Source organism: Cupressus sempervirens, chromosome 2 (genome assembly GCF_028749045.1).
Source record: "Cupressus sempervirens isolate cs-2001-9-10 chromosome 2, ASM2874904v1, whole genome shotgun sequence".
NCBI lineage: Eukaryota > Viridiplantae > Streptophyta > Pinopsida > Cupressales > Cupressaceae > Cupressus > Cupressus sempervirens.
In genome coordinates, this window is record NC_143119.1 from 668563530 (window position 1) to 668585501 (window position 21972).

Sequence of the window (21972 nt, forward strand, 5' to 3'; positions counted from 1 at the left end):
TAGTTGCCTCTTCTTTAACATTCTTGAATGATCCTTTGGAGAGTTAGCATCACATTTATTTATGAACAATTTAATTATACTATTTAATATTTATGCTGATTTTATTTATTTAATATTTAATTATACTATTTTGATTTTTTGCTTATATCCATATTTTGTTGACAAAACCCACTTAATATTTATTCAATTTTATAATTATAGCTTCTAATAATACCATATCGATAATCAATTTTTTTAAATCAAATTTTGACCTCTTTCCAAATTCTCTTTCAATGCTATTGCTCCTCTTTCCCTTCACAAGACAATGACTCAAGCTGTGAGAGTACTTTTTTTTCCCAATAGTCTCATGTAACCAGCCTCTTCTTCATAAATATGACTTAAATACCTCTCATGAAACCCTTTTCTAAATGATCTATCCATTAACCTCACACTTATACAAGGATTGAACAGACCTTTCCACATATTTTAAGAGTGCACAGTGCAAATTAGACAAATCATCTCTTTGGGTACATGATGGCAACGTGTATGCTGTAACCAAAATGCACCATCCTTGTTTGTATATATAAAAGACTGAAAAATACACTAAAAATGGGTGCATTTTGGTTGCCCCGTAGTTAGAGGTGGAGAGGATCATCCGAAGCGTCCAAATAGAAAATTGACGTTTAGTTTGTTGTTTATCCAATTCCTTACCTAGTCATGGGGTTGTATGAAAAGTATGCGTAAAAATTGGGGTCCATTTGGTACTTTCATGTTTCTTGGGAATTCCAGATTATCCGATCAGCAATCTGCCACCATCGACATTCTGAGAAATTTATGCTGCGTTTATTCGTGGGAAAAGAATATGTTTTGAGGCTGCAAGAAATCCATGTCCAACAGGCTTACAGATGCTATGGCCAATTAAAGTCAAAAGTAGTAAGAATGGCTGCCCCCATTGAGGGAGCAACCCCCAGTACGCCTGCAATATTTATTAGCAAAGAAAATAATAATGAAAATCGCCCCTCCAATTCTAAATCTTCTAAATCCAGACGGTCTTTGTTCACGGATCTGGAAAGCAAAACCGAGTCTGCTATTGTTATTAACGATAATGAAGAAGAAGAGAATAAATCGAAAGGCTGGCGTGTTTATCTCATCATATCTGCAGATATGCGCAAGACATATGTGGGTGTCACTACAAACTTCAAACGCAGGTAAACTTTATACATTAAGTGTTCTACAAATATTACTGTATCACCCTCTCGGAGCTTACAATTCACTACACTTTTAAATCCTAAAAGTCTGTTTTATCGCATCTGGTCACTTATAAATTAATTGAATCCTAAATTATGTTTTTCAAATGCTGTAAAAGGAAGGGTCTGTTGTAGGCATGGGATTTCCATGTGCATTAAACTGAAAAGCACAGCAAAGCCAAATTTGGTATAGAAAGCTAGACTGACTTAGCATAAGCAGAAAGGAGAAGAGATAGTAGAGCCTCACGAAATAAAACTAAAGGAGTTTTCGAGCAATACTGTAATGCCCACTTAGTATGCCTCCGTAGAATATTAATTCTGTTTTTCAAAGAATATAAGGTTTTCAGGATACATTTCAATGCGTAGAAAACTTTTGGAAATGTAATTTATAATAGATTTTGTTTCAATATTTTGGATCACACTCCCATGATCGATGATGAATTGTGTTGTTACCTGAAAGAAAAGAGACTGGATAAAGGAGCATCTTCTTCAAAACTTCAAAGAACAATCCAAGTTTCCTGGCATTGAATTCTATAACTTTTTACTAGTCGTGATAACGAGAAAATACTTCTGAGCAAAATTTCCTTGCTTAGAAATGAATTGAAGTCTGGTTTTTTGTTGGATTTATGAGAATTGCATCTTATTTTACTTAAGGTAGCCTAAAGATTTCAGTAATTTAAAACGCATTGGAAATGAATCCTTTGTAGCCTATGACACTAAGCAATCTATTTTTTGGTCTACAGATGACTCATAGTAACAAGAGGCTATCCTCTATTCCTTGTAGGAGGCACCTAACTATGCTACAAAGGAGGTGGACATACCTTATTCCCTACAGCACTTGAACTTGTGACCTCTCTTTTAAGAATACAAGTTCTCTGCTGCTAGGCCAACTCAGTATTTACACTAATCAAGATATAATGCAGCTTTCACTCTCATCCCGTGGCATTTGGCATTGTTAATCTGGAGTTTCCTGTCAACAGTTGGCCTGTGTTTCAGATCTTGCAAACATTCAATTGAGTTAATTGTGTCTTCATTTTTAGGTTGAACAACTACCCTGCTAACACCATTTGGCTAACAAAGCATCCCCTTTACATAGAAAATTCAACAGATCAGGCAGGTTCAAGTTTGAATTTGCATTCAGTAAGAAAATATCTTAAGAGATGCCACTGGTGATTGAGTCAGAAATACACACAGATGGCCTCCCATCTTCAGTTTGTTCTTTTCTATCAGTATTTCTTTATCTCCTCTGCTGCATGTTCATGTGCAGCTCTCTTTTGTTCTGTGTGCGCTCATTGGTGTAAGAATTATCTTGTCCTTTTACTCTAGAGATTTTTAACTTCTATAGAATTCACAGTCAATGAGATTTGAGTGTACAAATGTAAGAGTGACTGAATATGCTAAATTTGCCTCTTCTAATGAGATTGGACAAATACATTCTTTTATATCCTTTTGACCTTACATCACGAATTGGAAGACAAGTATCAGAAACCTGCACTATGTATCAGCACAAATTCCATGATGCTGCCCAAGCAAAATATTTTATCCGTTGCTCTCATGTCAGTTAATCAGATAACTGGAAGCTATGCTGATACTGCTATATTTAGGTTTTACGGCGAATGGATTTATGTTTGACAAGAAATTTAATGAGGCCTGGGCCATGTGAAACGTACCATTCAAGGAGGCTTAGGCATTTATGCCATCACTAGTAGAAATATGATTGGAATGAGCCATTACATTCTGAGACAGAGCACAAATGCAGCAGCAACTAATATCTCCCTTTCATTCAGAAAAAAGTCAATGATTGGGCAGTACTTTAGAACATATGTCAAGAATGCTTGGGCATCTATTTCGTCAGAGGCAGAAAGTTGAAACATGATGGAAACAGCCATCACAGTCTAAGACACAGGAGAAATGCGGTGGCAACAGAAATATCAGTTTCTGATTTCCTCCTCCCTTTCTGGGACGAAGGAAAAGTTTCTCAAGGAATGATGAATGTTTCTCATGAAGCAGACACTGTTTTGAGAGGAATCTATTTTTCTTTTCTGAGACATAGGAGAAATGTCATGCAACAGAAATCTCAGTTTCTGGATTTTCCTCCTGTCTGGGATGAAAAAAAGTTTCTCAAGAAACAATGAATATTTGTCATGAAGTGGACGTTATTTGTGAGGAATCTCTTACTTCTCTTCTTAGGCACAGGAGAAATATGGTGGCAACAGAAATTTCAGTTTCTGCCTTTCCTTCCTTTCAAGGATGAAAGAAAAGTTAGTCAAGCAACAATGAATTTCTCTCATGCAGCAGGCACTGTTTTGTGAGGAATCTATTATTTCTTTGGTATGTTATAACTTATTATCAATGTGTTGATGCGATTTTGTATCACTACATAACATATTAGGATTTGAATATTCGATATGGGATATCAAACATAAAACTCCTCTCTTGAAAAGTTAATGCTCATGAGACATGAGTATAACTCCAATGTTCCTAACACCGTTGGATACTCGCTCAGTTTTATCGATGTGATCTGCTGGTAATCATGTAGGCGGCCTTACGTTGCTCATTCAAGGATGACTTGGACTTTGGTGGAATGATGGTGATGGTGATGGGTTTGTGACATATGCGGGTGGCAGATAATGTTGATGGTGGTGGTGATGGAGGATGTGTCTGCCAATGGTGATGCTGATGGGAAAGTGATGGTGGTAGAGGGTGAATGGGTGTGTTTTGATACTTGACTTACTTCTCTAACTTACTTGTCTAAACTTCGACTACCCAGCTACTCACTATTCTACTCCTACTCCTACGAATGAGAGGTTAGAAAATGGACGGGGATCGAATCTAATGAAGGCTAACCAGCGGCCCCACCTCCACAGATGCAATGATTCAAAGGAAAAATTACCACACAAGGCTTCCCAAACAGCCGCTAGGATGCTAGTGATCTAGTATTGATCCCTATCAAACACTTACTAATGCTACCATACAACTATCCATCTACTTCACTCCTACTTAGCAACTTGAAATGAAATTCGCTTCAACAACTTGAAAAGAAATCTAACTATGTGGAAGTAGAAAACATGCAATAACACCCAATGTTCTTAATCACCATGCAAGTCACAACAATGAAAAAGAGAGCGATTTTGGTATTATCTTAGCAACAATTTCTCCAACACTTTACAAATGAGAGAAAATGGCCTTATATATGGGCCAAAAATACAATGGACGATGGAGATCAAAATAAGATCAACGATCCGGATTGGATCCTCAAAACCCTAATTAGGGTTGCCACCCCATCGGCCAATGAGAAGCTGCCACCTCATCAATGGACAAATGAAAAAAGTGCAAAGAGTGGCAACCAATGAGAAGGCACCAAAATAGTGACCAATCAGAAATAGACACTTGTCCTATTCTAAAAGAAAGAGAAATTGCCACTTGGACTTACATCAAATGATCTTCTAATATAAATCTTCCTTTTTCTTTCATTTTCTTAGTTAAGACAATGAACTTAGCTAGCCTTTCATTAACGTCTTCCATAGGAGGACAAGGTGTGTGCTTCATCCCGAGTTCCACTGATTTCACCACGTTGCTTGCTGCTTGTAGTATCTTTCCATGATCCTTCTCATATTCTTTCGCAAATCCAATAAAAACATTTAGGGAGGAAAGGGTGTTTAGATGCTTCCTCTTGATAGCAACCTTTCTTAACTCATCCAACCTTGATCCAAAATCTGTCTCATTAATATCCTCTTCTGATGTCTTCAAAAACAAGCACCACCCCAACGTTGCTCATCATGGTTGATATGGAAGTGTCGACGCTTGGGCTGCGATGTACCACCGCCCTCTATATCTTCTTTTCCAAGGGGGATTGTCCTTCCCTTAGTCTATCTTTCATCCATATCATGTCCACTGTATCGATATTGGTGTCGGTTATTCGCTTCATTTTCGAGAAGAAAGGTGTTTTGGGCATCATATCCTCTTTGTCTTTCTTAGCGTTTGTTCGCTTGAGATTCTTACTTACACTAACATCCTCCATGCTCATCGTCCTATTACGGGATGGTAGAGTGGTGGACCAGAAGGCAAGTAGAACCAAGGGAAGCAATCCTTAGACTAAAACGAAAGAAGGATGTCAGGTTAAGGATCCCTTTCAACTCTAACTGATTAAAATTCACCTTAACCAATAATCGGAGAGCGACTTTTCGGAATTTAGGATCAGACCTCAAGAACTTCAAATCCACTTGCAAATCAGAAATTTACCTTGTAATTCACCTCCAAATAAAATTGCCCAACCTAGGGCAATATCACAGCTCCTTGGAAAAATTCAGAATTTGCATAAAATCGCCAACACCATGAAAAATCTGCCCTCCAACCAAAAATCGCCCAAAAGAAAGGGCCAAATCTGCCCAAGGAAGAAATCGCCAATGGAAGAGAAATCTGCCCTCAAGACAAAATCGCCAAAAATGGAGAAAAAACTGCCTTGCAAGGAAAATCGCCTAACACCAAAGAGCTGCTCCAAGAAGAAAATTCACCGAACAATGGAGAAATTCACCCTCAAATAAAAATCACCCAAAAGCAAGGAGGAGAAGATGAGAAGTGAGCAAAGAAAAGGAAGGAGTTTCCTCTTATAGCCAACTCCACAAACCCTCCCTAGCTGGCCGACTTAGACCCTAGGAGAAAGAAAAACAAATAATTAATGCAAAATTATGGCCCACAATTAAATACTTAACCAAAATTAATTTTGCCATGATGAAAATTAACTTTTTAAATTGCCATTTGGAACAAAATTGCAAAAAGAAAATAAATAATGTCTTAGAGATGTTAAATATTTCCATTTAATGAAGATTTAGTAATTAATACGTCATTAAAATTGGATTTTGGCTAGCCAAAAGCCATTTTTCAATATTAAGTTACTAATTTCATTAAAGGCTAAAAAGTTTTCAAGGCAATTTAATCCATTTAAAGCCAAATTTTGCAATTTTGATTCAAATCGATTTTGCTAAGCAATTTTAGCATTTTAACACAAATAAAATTATTTCTCTAAAATCTAAAATCGATTTTGCAATTTGATTTCATCTTCACAAAAGAAATTTTCATTCACCAAAAATCGAAAATTTTCCAAAAGACCAAATTTAACAAAATTTTCATTTTTTGAAAATTATCCAAATTTACACAATTATATCCAAATTTTCAAAAGAAAATGTTTAAGTACAAAATTCACAAATTTATCCTGCCAAGTTGGAATTAACTTTGAAATTTGTTTGGCCTAAGGATAGAATTGGTGGCTTTGGAAAATCAAGTTAAAAAAAATCAGGTGAAAATAAGCTAAGTGTCTCCCATTGGCCCTAATGGTGTCCAAGACTCAAAAATTTTCAAAACTCAAAATTTTTGGACAACTCCAAAAATTATTGTGAAGGCGACTGAAAAAAAGGGGTCCCCAAAGTTTTGGGGCGATGGTGTGAAAACCTCACAGCACAATGCTTTGTAAAATTAATAACCAATATGGAGCTAAAGCCGTTTGGAAAAATCTAGTCCCCAAAATGCTTATAATTCTCATCAAAATATGTGCAACCTAAACTTGTGAATTCAAGAGAATGTACTCATGTAGCTGTGCGTCTTCTGAACATTGTTGCTAAGAAAAATGTTCCAAATGTCTATATGCTTAGAGTGATAGTGAACTAGATTCTCACAGAACTTGATGTAATGTTGATTGCCAGAGTGCACAACTTTCAGCTCCAACATCTGATTGTTTACTTATTGTATCAGCTTGTGAAGACATACGGCCTCACAACTAATAGATGAGGCCACCATGTACTCTGCCTTGGGGGAATGAATGCCACTGCCACTTTTTTCTTGTGAAACAAGGTATCAGCCTTGAACCTAGCCTATAGCCATGCCCGATGTGTTGTTCATAGAACAAGAACCTCTTGCTGAATTTGAATTCACAATGCCACACAACATCAGTGTAACCCAGGTGCGCACACCCTGGTCAACCCCCAAGCACCTGGTGCACATACGCACCCGAGTACCCTTGCCAACCGAAAAAGCACCGCTACACCTCGGCCGCCGGTTGAGCACCTGGATGGGATGCGAGATGCGGGTACTCGGGTGCGGGGGTGTGCGCATGGGTGCGTGTGGGGTCCTCCTAGGGTGCTTGTAGGGTGCGGCTGGCCGAATGGGCAAAAAAGTTAAAAAAATACTTTCTTGCATTTGTTTTTTATGCAAACTAACCCTAATTAGGTGTGGGTCCCATGTGGTCTATTTGAAAGTTTAATAAGACCAATACACCTCATTTTCATTTCACTATTTCATTTCATTGTTTTGGAGCAGCAAGGAGAAAAAAAGTTTGAAGGAGTTTGTGAGAGCTTAGTGAGTGATTTTGCAAGGGATTGCAAGAGCAAGAGGAGCAAGAAGATTTGATTTGGCAAGTGTCTCATCAAGTTCAAGGTAAGTTTTTTTTATTTTACAACTTTTTTGGGTTTTAAAAATCAATTTATAATTTATAATTTAGTTTTACTTTCAGCTTTAAATTTTTGAATTTTTCATTCTTGAATCTATATTAATTTTTTGCTCTTAAAATATGTTAAAATGTATTTACTATTTAGCTTCCTTTTATATATATATATATAATATTATTAAACAGTAAATGCTAAAATTAAATAGTAAAGTTTTAAGTAGGCTGAAACTAGTTTGTTATAACATATAACTTATTATTTTACTTGGGCTGAAATTTTTCATGATTCATAATCATTTTTATAATTTTATTTTCATTTTGTGAAATGCAGTTTTATAAATGACATCTAGATCTGGCCAAAGTGTCGAACACATAGAAATTAATGAGGGAAGTGCATCTGATTATGAGCCCGAGCTTGAGGGAAGTGATTATGGGGCTCATGTAGATGGTCAATTTGAGGAAGAGCCTCCTTATGTTGCACCAGGGGTGCCTTCTATTGATTGCCCTTAAGAGATTTTGGCATAGTATGCTAGGGGTCCTTATGATCCAAAGTCCCCTCTAAAACAATTTGCTGTGAAAATTACACACCCTACACCTATAGGTGGTGGCAGACGTAAATGAAAGTGTAATATATGTGGTGCAAAATGGTTTGACAACATTACAAGAGTTAATGCACACCTTTTTTGGACTGGTTATGGCGTGAGCCCATGCATATTCTTGGCAAATCTTGAGAATGTGAAATACAAAGCTGAAGTGAACAAACTATGGGGCATTTCTGATGATATTGAAGTCTCAATGCCTAGATCTTTGACTGCTAGGCAAAAGGTATAGAGTATACAGTAGTTATAGGGGCAGTGAGATACATCTTCTCGTGCCTTGCATCAGAGAGTAGGTACTATGTCACCTACACCATCCTTTTCCTCACCTATACACAGTTCAACATGGGATAGCAGTAGGGGGAAATAGAAAGCAACTACAAGGTGTAGTGGTAGTAACCCCATTGCTCATTTATGTAACATGCACATAAGGGATCGGTTAGATTATGTTGTTGGTGATTTCTTCTTTTCCAATAGCATCCCTACCCATGTGGTTCGATCTCCCTATTTTGTGAGGATGATGTCCATGACAATGAAAGAGGGAGAGCCATCATATATGCCACCAGGTGACCACAAGTTGAGTACCGCAGTGTTGGATAGAGCCTATGACAAGGTTAGGATCTTGATGGAGCAGATGAAGGCATGTTGGATGGATTTAGGCTGCAACATTATCATGGATGGGTGCATAAACATTAATCATTGTCCACTCATCAACATTATAGTTACATACACCGAGGGCCCATACTTTTTAAGGCAGTTGATTGTTTAGGGCATTGTAAAGATGCCAATTTTCAGTTTCATGTGCTTAGGGAAGCCATTGAGGAGGTTGGGCCACAAAATGTGGTCCAAGTTGTGATAGATGCAACATATGTGTGCAAAGCTACAGGGAGGCTTGTTGAGGCAGCCTATAGGCATATTTGGTGAACTCCATGTTGTGTGCATGCCATGAACAATGCACTCAAAGATATGGGCAAAATCGAGTAGATTAGATAGGTGGTTAATGATGGGAGAGGTGCAGATGTTTATCTATAATCACCATACATCACATGGACTTTTTAGGAGCTTCGCAAAGAAGCAATTCCTGAAACTAGTTGAGACTAGGTATGCATCATATTATATTCTCTTGGAGAGAATGATTGAGTCGCAAGAGCCATTACAACTCATGGTTATGAAACAAGAATGGAATCGATGGCCCAAGTCCATAACAGAGTAGGGGAAGAGGGTACAGGAGACAGTAAAGAGTGATCAGTTTTGGAGTGATGCAAAATACATAGTCTCCATCATTACTCTAGCATTTCAGGTGATTAGATATAGAGATGTAGATTCACCTAGCCTTGGAGAGGTTTATGAGTGCATTGATTCCATGCTTGGATAGACGAGGGCTGCTGTGCATGAGAGAGACCCCACTCTAGCATTCTATACGGAGCACATTGAGCCTATCATTCACCATAGGTGGGAGAAGCTGAACACTCCTTTGCACATGGCTGCCTATGCATTGAACCCGAAGTGGTACACACCTTCATTGAGGCCCTTTTTTTTCCCACTTCGGGTTCAATGCATAGGCAGCCATGTGCAAAGGAGTGTTCAGCTCCTCCCACCCGTGGTGAATGATAGGCCTAATGTGCTCCATATAGAGTGCTATAGTGGGGTCTCTCTATTACATCCCAAATTTTGACCTAATTGGAATTATAGCCGTTGAGGTTCACATGAAGTCAGTTGACAATTTAATTTGTTATAATCTGACAAAATGGTAAGATAGTCGTTGTGATTTCAAGTGAAGATGACATGTTAGTTGATCGTTAATCACAAACTCATGGAATTAAGATGAAGGTTAATTGTTATGATTATTAAATTTAATTACGGAGAAATTCCTTGCAGGAAGCATGTCGAAGGGGTGGAAGCATTGTTAGAAAAGAATTAGGCAAGGCATCACCATCACTACGCAGACGGGTAAAGGACCTAGTGATTTGAAATAGAATACATTTGTGGGACTCGCATGAGTTATTTAATAATTAAATTAAATTAATTGGATTATATATAAACATATCTCAAAGGATTTTAATATATCTTGCATCATATTATTTTTAATTAATATTTATAAACATTCATATATGTATAAATGATCTGGCACCATTATAATTTAATAATTAAGTGATGTTACTTGTATGTATTAGATTTTAATAATTATAATAAAACCTTTCATCTTCTTTCTTTCTTTCTTTTCCTCCTCCTTTCTTTTTATTTTTTTAAAATCGATTTGAGAGTCTTTCGAATGGTTTCTTGTAACGAATGGAAGCCGTAGAGTCAGACTATGCTTATTTCTTAGACCCTCGAAATCGTTTGAGGCATGCAATCATTCTCTTTCAGCCTTTCAAACCATAGCCGTTGGTAATCCCAAAACGAGAGCTTAGTAAGTTGTGATTATATTTGCCTGAAACATTTTTATCATTGGCCATGGATCACAGTTTGAAGCAAGGATTCGATTCAAGACACAGGCCATCCAATATCACTTAAGGAGTTACGTAAGGCACCCGTAGTTTCTTGCTCTCTTCTTATTGTCAAGATTTAAAGCACTGTGATCAAGTTTTGATTTAAGTTCCGCTAGTTTTGAGTTCCTTTTCATAATATAACATTGTTAAAAGCATAAAGCCTGCCTTTCCTTTGTCGTTTTCTTTGGTGGCATTATAATAATGTTAAATGCATATAACCTTTCGTATTTCCTTGTTAAATCTGACTTAATCCTTGTAAGGACTGTCGTTTTCCTTGTAAAGTCAGTCGATTGCCTTCTATGATAATATCCCACTGATTAAACATAAGTTTGATGTTTTCTTCTATCTATATTTATATTCGAATATGTAGAATTTCTATGAAACATTTATGGTAAATGGCAAGAAAGTTAGAATACCAGTTGGAAATCAATTGCATTATGATATAATATAAATAACCGAGAGTGAGATATTGAAACCAGTTCACCAAGGAATTCACCAGGTGAAAATGCCAGTTAATGGTGAAGAAGATGAAGTGTTCTGAGGCAATTATAGTATGATAACACTTGGGAATCACTGGCTTGGAGGCCTAAATAAGGTGAGGAGTAGAGAACCTACAAATTGAGGTTGACATTAGTATTCATAAAATAATACATAAAACATTACTTTAGCTCATGCATACTCCACTCATGAAGAATGTTGTCAAGAATGTTGTCGATTTTGAGATCTTTAAAGAACATAATCATAGAATGTGAAATGATGGTTGTATGTAATCTTCTTTAATAATTGAAAGAGTTGTCTACTCTAAGAATTCCGAATACCTGGGACTCACCCGGCTGTAGCCAAAAAGATGGGTGATGAGGTGAGAGAAAGGAATCCTCAATAATATGAATCAGTACAGTTATGACAGAACAACGTTTATTATTTTTAATATGAATTAATTAATAAATCATGCATAGATTGTGATCTCCTGCTACCAAGTTGCATGTTAAATTACTAGGAAGCCCAGTGTATGGCAAGATGTCCCCTGTCTATTCCAGGTAGGGAGGGCTTTTCTCATTAGAGATCGTGAGGGGATAAGATTTGGTCCAAAGTTGGGTGGTTAAGCTCCTAACAATGTTTCACCTCTCCCCAAGGTGTCAGACATGCGTCAGACAGAGATAAGCTATACATTCAATTGTTAATCGAAAAATAGGTAATATCACTTTTATTCATGAGGAGGTAAGATTAAATTGAGTTATTTTCATTGTTACTATTATTTTACACCTAGATATAAGAGATAAAATCATGGATTGCTTTTCATTTATATGAATATCGAATATAAGCATATTTCTAATCTTGAGATACTGTCACAGTTAAGTAATCGGAGGGAAAAGAATTTGAAGCCCTAATTGATTAAGAGATGATTGGAACCCTAAATGATATAGTGGTATTAGTGGTATCGGAAGCCCTAATTGAATTCGTGGTATTGGAAGCCCTATTTGAATCAGTGGTATCGGAAGCCCTAATTGAATCCATCGTATCGGAAGCCCTAATCGAATCTATGGTAGCAGAAGCCCTAAGTGAGATAGCTGTATCAAAAGCCCTAAATAAACCAAAGGTAAACAATGCCCTAATTGATACAGTGGTATGTGATGCCATAATTTTATATAATGGTATTTAATGATAACTGTCATTTGATTTTGGTTTAACAATACTGGATAGAAGTCATTTTGTGGTACTATTATAGAGGTATTTGTGGACTAACCTACGTGGTTGTAGAAGTATCCCTAGTTGATTTTAATCTTAGCTTTCCGAGGTATGTAGTTTTCAATTTCTGTAATAATTTCATTTGATGGTACTTCAAGTTTTTAAGTTAAGAAATTTTTTCTAACTGATTTTAATGGTAAATCTTATTCACATGATCATGAATGATATAACTGTCTTCCTAAGAAACAAAGTAATAACTATATTCTTTGAGTTGTTAGATGTTAATTAAGACCCAGGAGAACTGGATGTTACACTCTCTCACGCACAAAAACCCTCATCTGCCCAAACATGGAATCAATGCACTCATAAAACTCTCCAAGGCTAGGTGAATTTGCATCTCCATATCTAATCACCTGAAACACTAGAGTAATGACAACCATGTATTTTGCATCACTCCAAAACTGATCACTCTTCACTGTCTCCTCTACCCTCTTCCCCTACTCTGTTATGGACTCAGGCCATCGATTCCATTCTTGTGTCATGACTATGAGTTGCAATGACTTTTGCAACTCAATCATTCTCTCCAAGAGAATATAATATGATGCATACCTGGTCTCAATTGGTTTCAAGAATTGCTTCATTGCGAAGCTCCTAAAAAGTGCATGTGATGTATGGTGATTGTAAATAAACTTCTGCACCTCTCTCCCATCATTAACCATCTATCTGATGTAGTCAATTTTCCCCATGTCTTTGAGTGCATTGTTCATGGCATGCACAAAACATGGAGTCCACCAAATATGGCTATAGGTTGCCTCAACAAGCCTCCTTGCAGCTTTGCACACGTGTTGCATCTGTCACAACTTGGATCACATTTTGTGGCCCAACCTCCTCAATGGCTTTCCTAAGCAATGAAACTGAAAATCAACATCTTTACAATGCCCTAAACAATCAATTGCCTTCAAAAAGTATGGGTCATCGGTGCATGTAACCATAATGTTGATGAGTGGACAATAACTAATGTCCGTCCACCCATCCATGAAAATGCTGCAGCCTGAATCCATCCAACATGCCTTCATCTGCTCCATCAAGATCCCACCCTTGTCATAGGCTCTATCCAACACTGTGGTCCTCAACTTGTGGTCACTTGGTGGCACATATGATGGCACTCTCTCTTTCACTGCCATGGACATCTTCCTCACAGAATAGGGGGATTGAGCCACATGTGTAGGGATGCCATTGGAAAAGAAGAAATCACCAACAACATCATCTAACTGGTCCCTTGCGTGCATGTTAAATAAATGAGCAATGAGTTTACTACCACTACAACTTGTAGTTGCTTTCCATTTCCCCCTACCACTATCCCTTGTTGAATTGTGTAGGTGAGGAAAAGGATGGTGTAGGTGACATAGTCCCTGCTCTCTAATGCAAGATACAAGTAGATGTATATTGCTGCTCCTGTAACTACTGTATACTTTGTACCTGTTGCCTAGCAGCCAAAGATCTAGGCACTGGGACTTTAATATCATCAGAAATGACCCACTGTTTGTTCACTTCAATTCTGTATTTCACATTCTTAGGATTTGCCAAATGGGCTCACGCCATAACCAGTCCAAAAAAGGTGTGCATTAATCCTTGTAATGCTGCCAAATCATTCTGTGCGACATATATTACACTCCCATTTATGTGTGCCACCACTTGTAGGTGTAGGGCATGTAATTTTCATAGCAAACTGTTTTAGAGGGGATTTTGGATCATAAGGACCCCCAGCATACTGTGCCAAAATCTCTGAAGGGCAATCAATAGAAGACACCCCTTGTGCAACATAAGGAGGTTCTTCCTTAGATTGATCATCTACATTAGCCACACGATCACTTCCCTCGGGCTTAGGCTCATAATCAGATGCACTCCCTCATTAATTTCTCTGTCTGTTGCACTTTGGCCAGATCTAGATGCCATTTATAAACTGCATTTCACAAAATGAAAATAAAATTATAAAAATATTATGAATCATAATACATTTCAGCCCAAGTAATTAATAAGTTATAACAAATTAGTTTCAGCCTACTTAAAGCTTTATTATTTAATTTTAGCATTTACTATTTAAAAATATTATACATATAAAAAAGGAAGCTAAATAGTAAATATGTTTCAGCATATTTTAAGAGCAAAAAATTAATATAGATTCAAGAATGAAACATTCAAAAATTTAAAGCTGAAAGTAAAACTAAATACTAAATACTAAATTGATTTCTAAAACCAAAAAAAGTTGTAAAATAAAAAATACCTACCTTGAACTTGATGAGACACTTGCCAAATCAAATTTTCTTGCTCTTCTTGATCTTGCAATCCCTTGCAAAATCACCCACTAAGCTCTCACAAACTCCTCCAAACTCTTTTGCTCACTTTGCTCCTTGCTGCTCCCAAAAAATGAAATGAAAATGAGGTGTATTAGTCTTATTAAACCTTCAAATAGACCACATGGGATCCACACTCAATTAGGGTTAGCTTGCATAAAAAACAAATGCAAGAAAGTATTTTTTTAAAACATTTTTGCCCATTCGGCCGGCCACACCCCGCAAGCACCCTGGGAGCTCCTTGAGTGCACCCCCGCACCTGAGCACCCGTGTCTCATGTCCCACCCAAACGCTCAACTGGTGCAGCCAAGGTGCGGCGGTGCTTCTTCGACCAGCGGGGGTACTCGGGTGCGCAACGCACCTGCACTGGGTGCTTTGGGGTTTTGACCCATGTGCGCGCACTCGGGTTACATTGTTTACCATTTAGAAAAGTTGGTTTTACATCATACAAAGACTAATTGAAATAAGATGCAAGAGACTTCACCACCTTCATAGAAGTATATTGTGCATCTAGAGAAAGGTTGTTATCATAGTGAACTCTATCTAGGAGAACTCCTTTGTAATTGATTTGGCCTTCTACTTGTCTAGCTTGTCTATCAAATGCTTTACCTTGTATGACCATCTAGAATAAATCATTGACTTCCCTTGTTGTCTCGGCACAATCTCTCAAACATCATTTTGTATAATAGAGTGATACTCCTTTGCCATTGCATCTTGTCATACCTCCTATGAATTTTCTTGTAAAGAATCCTTGGGCGCTCCTAATTTTCTTGTGCGTTCTGCAATGTCTAAGTAAACCATCTAGGCTTGCTTCCTAGCTATACTAAAAGCTAATGACAAATTCGAGAGTAGTTTGGCCCCTTAAACAACAATCTATTCACCCTCAACCTCTATAGGGACTTTTGAAACTTACAAGACCAAATACTTCATCAATATTACAATCTTGTGCTAGAATGAAACATAGACCATGTAAGCCTTAGAGGATTTGTCTTATCCCATGAGACACCCTTCACGTTGGAAGATTCAAGCCTTTTTTTCTTCTCCTTTGGTCAAATAATGTTGACAAAACTCCAAAAACCTAAAATTGAGAAGCATTAGGTTTCTTTCTTGTGAAAATTTCCATTGGATTCTTGTCCTTAAATATCTAGTAAGATTACATGTTCAGATTGCATGAAATATAATTGATGCCTTTTCGTAAACAAACATTAGCAAATCTAGGCCATGAATCATGTGGCTTTTGTTGTCTCTATAATAAACCTAAATGAAACACTTGTTATGTTGATGTGAACTTTATTAGTGCAAGTAGAAGCTTCAACAAAATACTCATCACACATCGAAACCAAAGTTACTCTAACGATGGATCATCACCAGAATCACCAAATGTTACTTTGATTGTAGGTCATCAAAGAAGGCTATGATATCGATAAGACATTTAGATGTCTCACCAAGCTTAAGGTAATACTGAAAGTTGTCCATCGCTAAACAATCATCCTGTTAGATCAATAAATCTGTATCACAACGATTGATATTGTGTTCCATCAAAAACTCGTTCAAGGCATGATCCTGCTCATCAAAAAGACAATTGAAGGGTCTCATCGACAAAACCAAACTTGAGCAATTTGACGAGTAAGTTTGAGGCATCCTTCCTCAACAATCTCCCACTCGACGAAAAGCCTATTGGCACCTCCAAAACATTTAGAGACTACATAGAATCATGGGTACCAAAGCCCACTGAGTTGGTACGACATTGGAATTTAGTTGTGCTCACGGGCTTCATCAACCCATCTACAACATTCTTAAGAGTTTCTACCTTTTCCAGATTTACCTTTCTATCTTCCAACATGTCATAAACAAAATGATATTGCACATTGATCTGTTTCATCCTAGCATGAAAAGTAGGATCTTTCACCAAACAAATGGCACTTTGACTGTCATGGCAGATAAAGATCTTCCCTGTATCAAAACCAACATCAGAACACGAATCTTTAAGCCAAACAACCTCTTGATAGGCACGAGTTGCAGCCATATACTCTGCCTCCATAGTTGAGAAAGCGACCACAACTTGTCACTTGCTCATCCAACTTATAGCATCACTGTTCATCATGCACGCATATCTAATGGTGGATCTTCTTTTGTCAATGTCCCCTGTCCAATCAGAGTCCACATAACCTTGAATACTGAAAGATCTCTTTAATCTAGCTGAGTTACCATGATAACACAAGGCATATTGAGAAGTGCCCTTTAGATATCTAAACACTTTTCATTGCATCCCAAAGTGGACTACCTAGATTAACCATAAATTGACTTAGTACTCCCACTGCTTTTGAAATGTCTGGTCTAGTATAGACCATTGCATGCATTAGACTGTCAACTGCACTTGCAGAAGGTAACTCGGTCATGTCCTCCATCCTGGTAGGAGATTTTGAACAATCTTCAGCAAAAGGCTTTGTTCCCTGCAACATTGGAACAACCAACTGCTTTCTACTCTTCTAATCCCTTCTGATTTCCATCCCAAGAATAGCATCTTTCAAATCCTGATGACAACAAAAAGGTGTCAAACTTTTTGGTACCACATTCTAGGCAACTATTTCAAACCATATCTACTCTTCTAATCCCTTCTGATTTCCATCCCAAGAATAGCATCTTTCAAATCCTGATGACAACAAAAAGGTGTCAAACTTTTTGGTACCACATTCTAGGCAACTATTTCAAACCATAAAGGAACTTCAACTTGCAAACTAGAGATTCTTTACCTTTTTAACGAAGTGTTCAGGTCGAGACATAGAAATCTCTTCCTCCAAATCACCATGAAGGAATGTTGTGTTCACATCTATCGGTTCTATCTCAAAATCATATGCTGCTTCAAGTGACAAGAGAAATCAGATAGATGTCAGTTTAGCTACAGGAGAGAATATTTCTGCAGAATCAAACTCCCTCTACTTCAAAATAGCCTTTTGTGACCAACCTTGCTTTATACTTTCCAACACTGCCATCCAAACCAATCTCTCTTTTGAATACCCATTTACAACCAACAGGTTTTTGACCTCCAGGCAAGGGCTTCAGATCCCAGGTTTCATTCTTTTTCAACGTTGCTACTTCTTTATTCATGGTTTCCAACCAGGAATTTATATCAGACATTTTAATTGCCTCTTTTACAGTCCCTAGGTTCATTAGTATGAGTAATCAAAGCATGGGCACAATTCGAATCTAACATAGAGAACCCATACCTATCAGGTTGATGCCTCTCACGTGTAGACCTCCTCACTAACTGAGGTGGAGGTTCTTTTTCTTGTTCTTCTAGATTTTCAGAACTGCTTGAAGTCTCCTCACCTTTACATACACATGAAGTTCGTAAGTCCTCCTTTTCTAGAGTTAGAGGAATTTCAACTACATCTTCCTCTCTCTTATTATTATCTGACTGCATATTTACAAAGAAGGGTTTTAGCTCACGAAAGATTACACCTCTTGTACATTATCTTCTCAGTGACAAGATTCTGAAGCTTGTATCCTTTTGCACCGATTCCATGACCAATGAAGACACACTTAGCAACCTTGTTCTCTAATTTAGATCTTTTTACGTCAGGCACATAAGGATATGCCTCATAGCCAAAGACACAAATATGTTTTAGAGAGGGTTTCTTACCAGACCATGCTTTCAGAGGTGATCTGTCCACTAGTACCGAAGTGGAAGATATTTTTAACAGATAACATTTAGTTACAGCCTCAAACCAGAACTTCTACTCTAGACCAGCACCACTTAACATACTTCTCACTTTTTCCATCAACATTCTGTTTTACCTTTCAACTCCATTATATTGTGGAATGTAAGGTGTAATTTTATGCCTTTTGATTCCATGATCTTTGCAATATTGTTCAAAATCTAGAGAGCAAAACTCACCGCCATTATCCATCCTTAAGCATTTAATTTTCCTACCAGTTTTATTCTCAGCCAAGTTTTTAAATTCTTTGAACCAACTGAATAGTTTTGATTTACTTCTTATAAGGTATACACATGCCCTTCTTGAATAATCATCAACAAAAGATACATAACATCTAGACTTTGATAAAGAATGAACATTCACTGGACCAAAAACATTAGAGTGTATATAATCCAGCAAACAAAAAGACTTATGAGGACTAGAATAAAATGAAACACTGATGTTTTCCCTATGTGCAATGTTCGAAAATCAAACTCAAAATTACAATCGTCAAGCCTCTTAACTAGGTTTTTATTTTATAGATCTTTTAAGCCTTTTCTCCTATATGACCGAGTCTATGATGCCATAACATAGTTTTCTCTGTAGAAAGTTTTACCTCCAAAGAGTTTGCAACATTCTCCTTATCAGAAATATTCTGTGAATTTGCAGAGACACTGTTACATTGACCAAATCGTGCATCTAGCTTGTACAAAGTGCCATTTCATACACTCTTTGCCAGCACTGTTGAGCCTCTAGCCATTTTATGGCCACCATTTGAGAAAGTAACTTGCACATCAACATCATTTAATCTAAAGTAAATTTTGAGCTACACGTGGTGTTGGTTCCCAAAACCGCAGATTGGAAATCCCAGAGCTTTACCAATATACTCCAGTAGGATTAACCGATCAGTTTTGGCCAACTAATGGGAATGACTTCAATTCCCTTGCATTTTAGGCTTCGCTAAATCTAGGTAGGTAAACCTTCCTAGAACCTTGATTGCTTGGTTCCAAAGAATTTCTGTAGCGAATTTAAACTTTATAAATTCTTTAAGTTGGCAAAATCTGAGAACTTGATCAAAATAAAATTAGATGAATGATTTGGTATGTTTGAATGTTTATATAATAACTGAGTTAGTGATTGTAAGGAGGAGATATGGAAAGAATTGCTGACTTCAACTATAAGTACAATGATTATATTTCAATGGTTCCAAAGACCAGTGCCTTTGCTTATTCAGGCAACAAAGTCAACTACAATGAAGATTATTACATACAACTTTATGAGACAATATTTGTTTAAATATCATCAATTACTCTTGAGCTCTGCAAAAGACAATTCTTATATGCAATTTGGTGTTACTCCAAAAGGAATTTAATTTCTTTGGTGAAAAATCCAATTAGACAGAGATGAGAAAACACAAAAAAATCACACTATCCCTATTTGTCGAACGAAGAATGCAAAAAAATCCAAAGCAAAAGCTTTGGCAAAATAATTCAATAATCTCTTTATTGATCATAAAGGATGAATCCACAGTGTAATTTTAATCTCTTTGCCTCAGATAAAGATAAACAAAAAAGGCTTTTTATTCATTGTTATAATATAATATTTGAATATATATTTACAAAGCCATGCCTTCTACTCCTTATTCCTCCTTCCAAGATCTCAATGTTATTAATATTAATTGTATTGCTTGTACTTTTTTGTCACACATTGGTATCTATCTATCTATATATTTTAAAAGAGATGTAAGAATCCATTCTAAACCATCATGACTTTTCAATAAGTCTAATCACAACTAACAACCTTTAATCACAAAAAAATAATATTTTACAAGTCTGATGCCAATGTGGGATGTTTTTTAAAAAATTGCTGAAGATATGTAATGTAATGCCCCGCCCGAAGATCCTTGGAACACAAGAATAAAACATGCACTGAATAATTTTTTTTTTAAGATAAGTTACTTAACAACAACATAAAGTATCCAAGTGTAAGAGTGAAACATCAACAAGATGATAAGAATAGGGAACATGGCAAGACTCACATGTTCACCTACACCAACGAAACTCTTACAACTACTTCTAGAGATCTCCAAGCTTGAAACCACAACTCACAAACCAAAGATCACATGAATCATGAGAATATACCAAGGGGATGTTCTCCTCAAACCCGAAGTAAAAGCTCCTAGCATGGTTAGACATACAAGTCGATAACCACTAATCATATCATAATCAAGAATCACAAGCAAAGACCAACAACGGTCATGCACAAGACAAAGGCTCAAAGTTACATCCACTCATCTACTAGACACCATGCTGAAAGATAATGTTGATTCCTGAAATTTGGCTAAGTTTGAAATCTTTAAGCCTTGAAATTTCCTAGAATCTTTATCTTAACTCGGAGAGGTCTAGAACCTATCTCAAATGAATCGTCGCATATATTAAAATATATCTTAAGTACAACTTATACTTAAACGATATATTTTAAACCCCATAGAAAAACTGTTGAACTAGGGAGGTGTGCAACTCTAAAGGGTACCCAAAACACCCTTCAACTCTCAACCGAAAAGTCTGGAGATACCTATTGTTTGCCCAAGCATGTTTTTGCAAGAAATCAAGTGACACTTTACTACAGCCAAGCGATATCTCTTACTATAGCCAGGCGATACTTCTTACTATGTCCAAGTGATACTTCACCAATATCGTACGATATTTCGCACTACCATGGTGTGATACTTTATTGTATTGCCCAATGCTAAACAAATATCGCCTAGGTTCAAAACCAAAAGGCAAAACACTAAGCTTAAAAGGCAAACAAGGTTAGAAACTCCACACCAGGGAGTGCCAAGACCACTGTAGTCAAGGGAACATCACTCAAAAGTATGAAATACAAGACGAAAACACAACTATCCATCTAATCCATAACAACATATGAAGGAACATGCAAAAAGCAACATCACAATGTACATACATGGTTCATAAACCAAACATCATATGAAGAAAAACTTAAAGATCTAAGTACCAACACAACTAAAACTCGTGCGGGGTTCCTCTCAACCATAATAGCATCATGAGACCTCAAAGGCCCTAACAATCCCCTGCGCATAACATCCCAAACTGCCAACTAAATAGTTGGAGCTATTTTATGAGGGTGTTACAACTCCAACTAGAAGTGAATCACATCTTCTAACCATATGCTATAACATCATAATAAAGGAATGCTTCAAATGAAAACTAACATCATCTAGACATGATATCCACACGTTCCAATGAAAGCATAAATCACAAGGAAACATACTCTAGAAAACCTGAAATACCAAGTGAACATCAAGCATCGGTCTCAACTGGAAATAGACCAACTCTGTACATCCGTCCCTAGCTGTGGTACAGGTAGCTACACCTCCCAACCACGTGGAACTTGTAGGCCCACTCCCGTCATGTTGATGGAGATAATGATCCAACCACAAACACACATAAAGCAAACAGTCATGGCT

The 21972-nt window shown here is 37.1% G+C and overlaps 1 protein-coding gene across 1 annotated transcript in view; it reads left to right on the forward strand.

The window, feature by feature from the left end:
* Positions 1 to 591: 591 nt before the first annotated feature.
* The window catches only part of LOC149575121 (Excinuclease ABC, C subunit, N-terminal), a 66697-nt gene continuing 45316 nt past the window's right edge, over positions 592 to 21972 (forward strand). Inside the window, exon 1 of the mRNA XM_089814974.1 lies at positions 592 to 1187. Coding sequence (XP_089671100.1) covers positions 814 to 1187 — 374 coding nt within the window. The 5' untranslated portion in view covers positions 592 to 813. The remainder of the gene's footprint in view (positions 1188 to 21972) is intronic.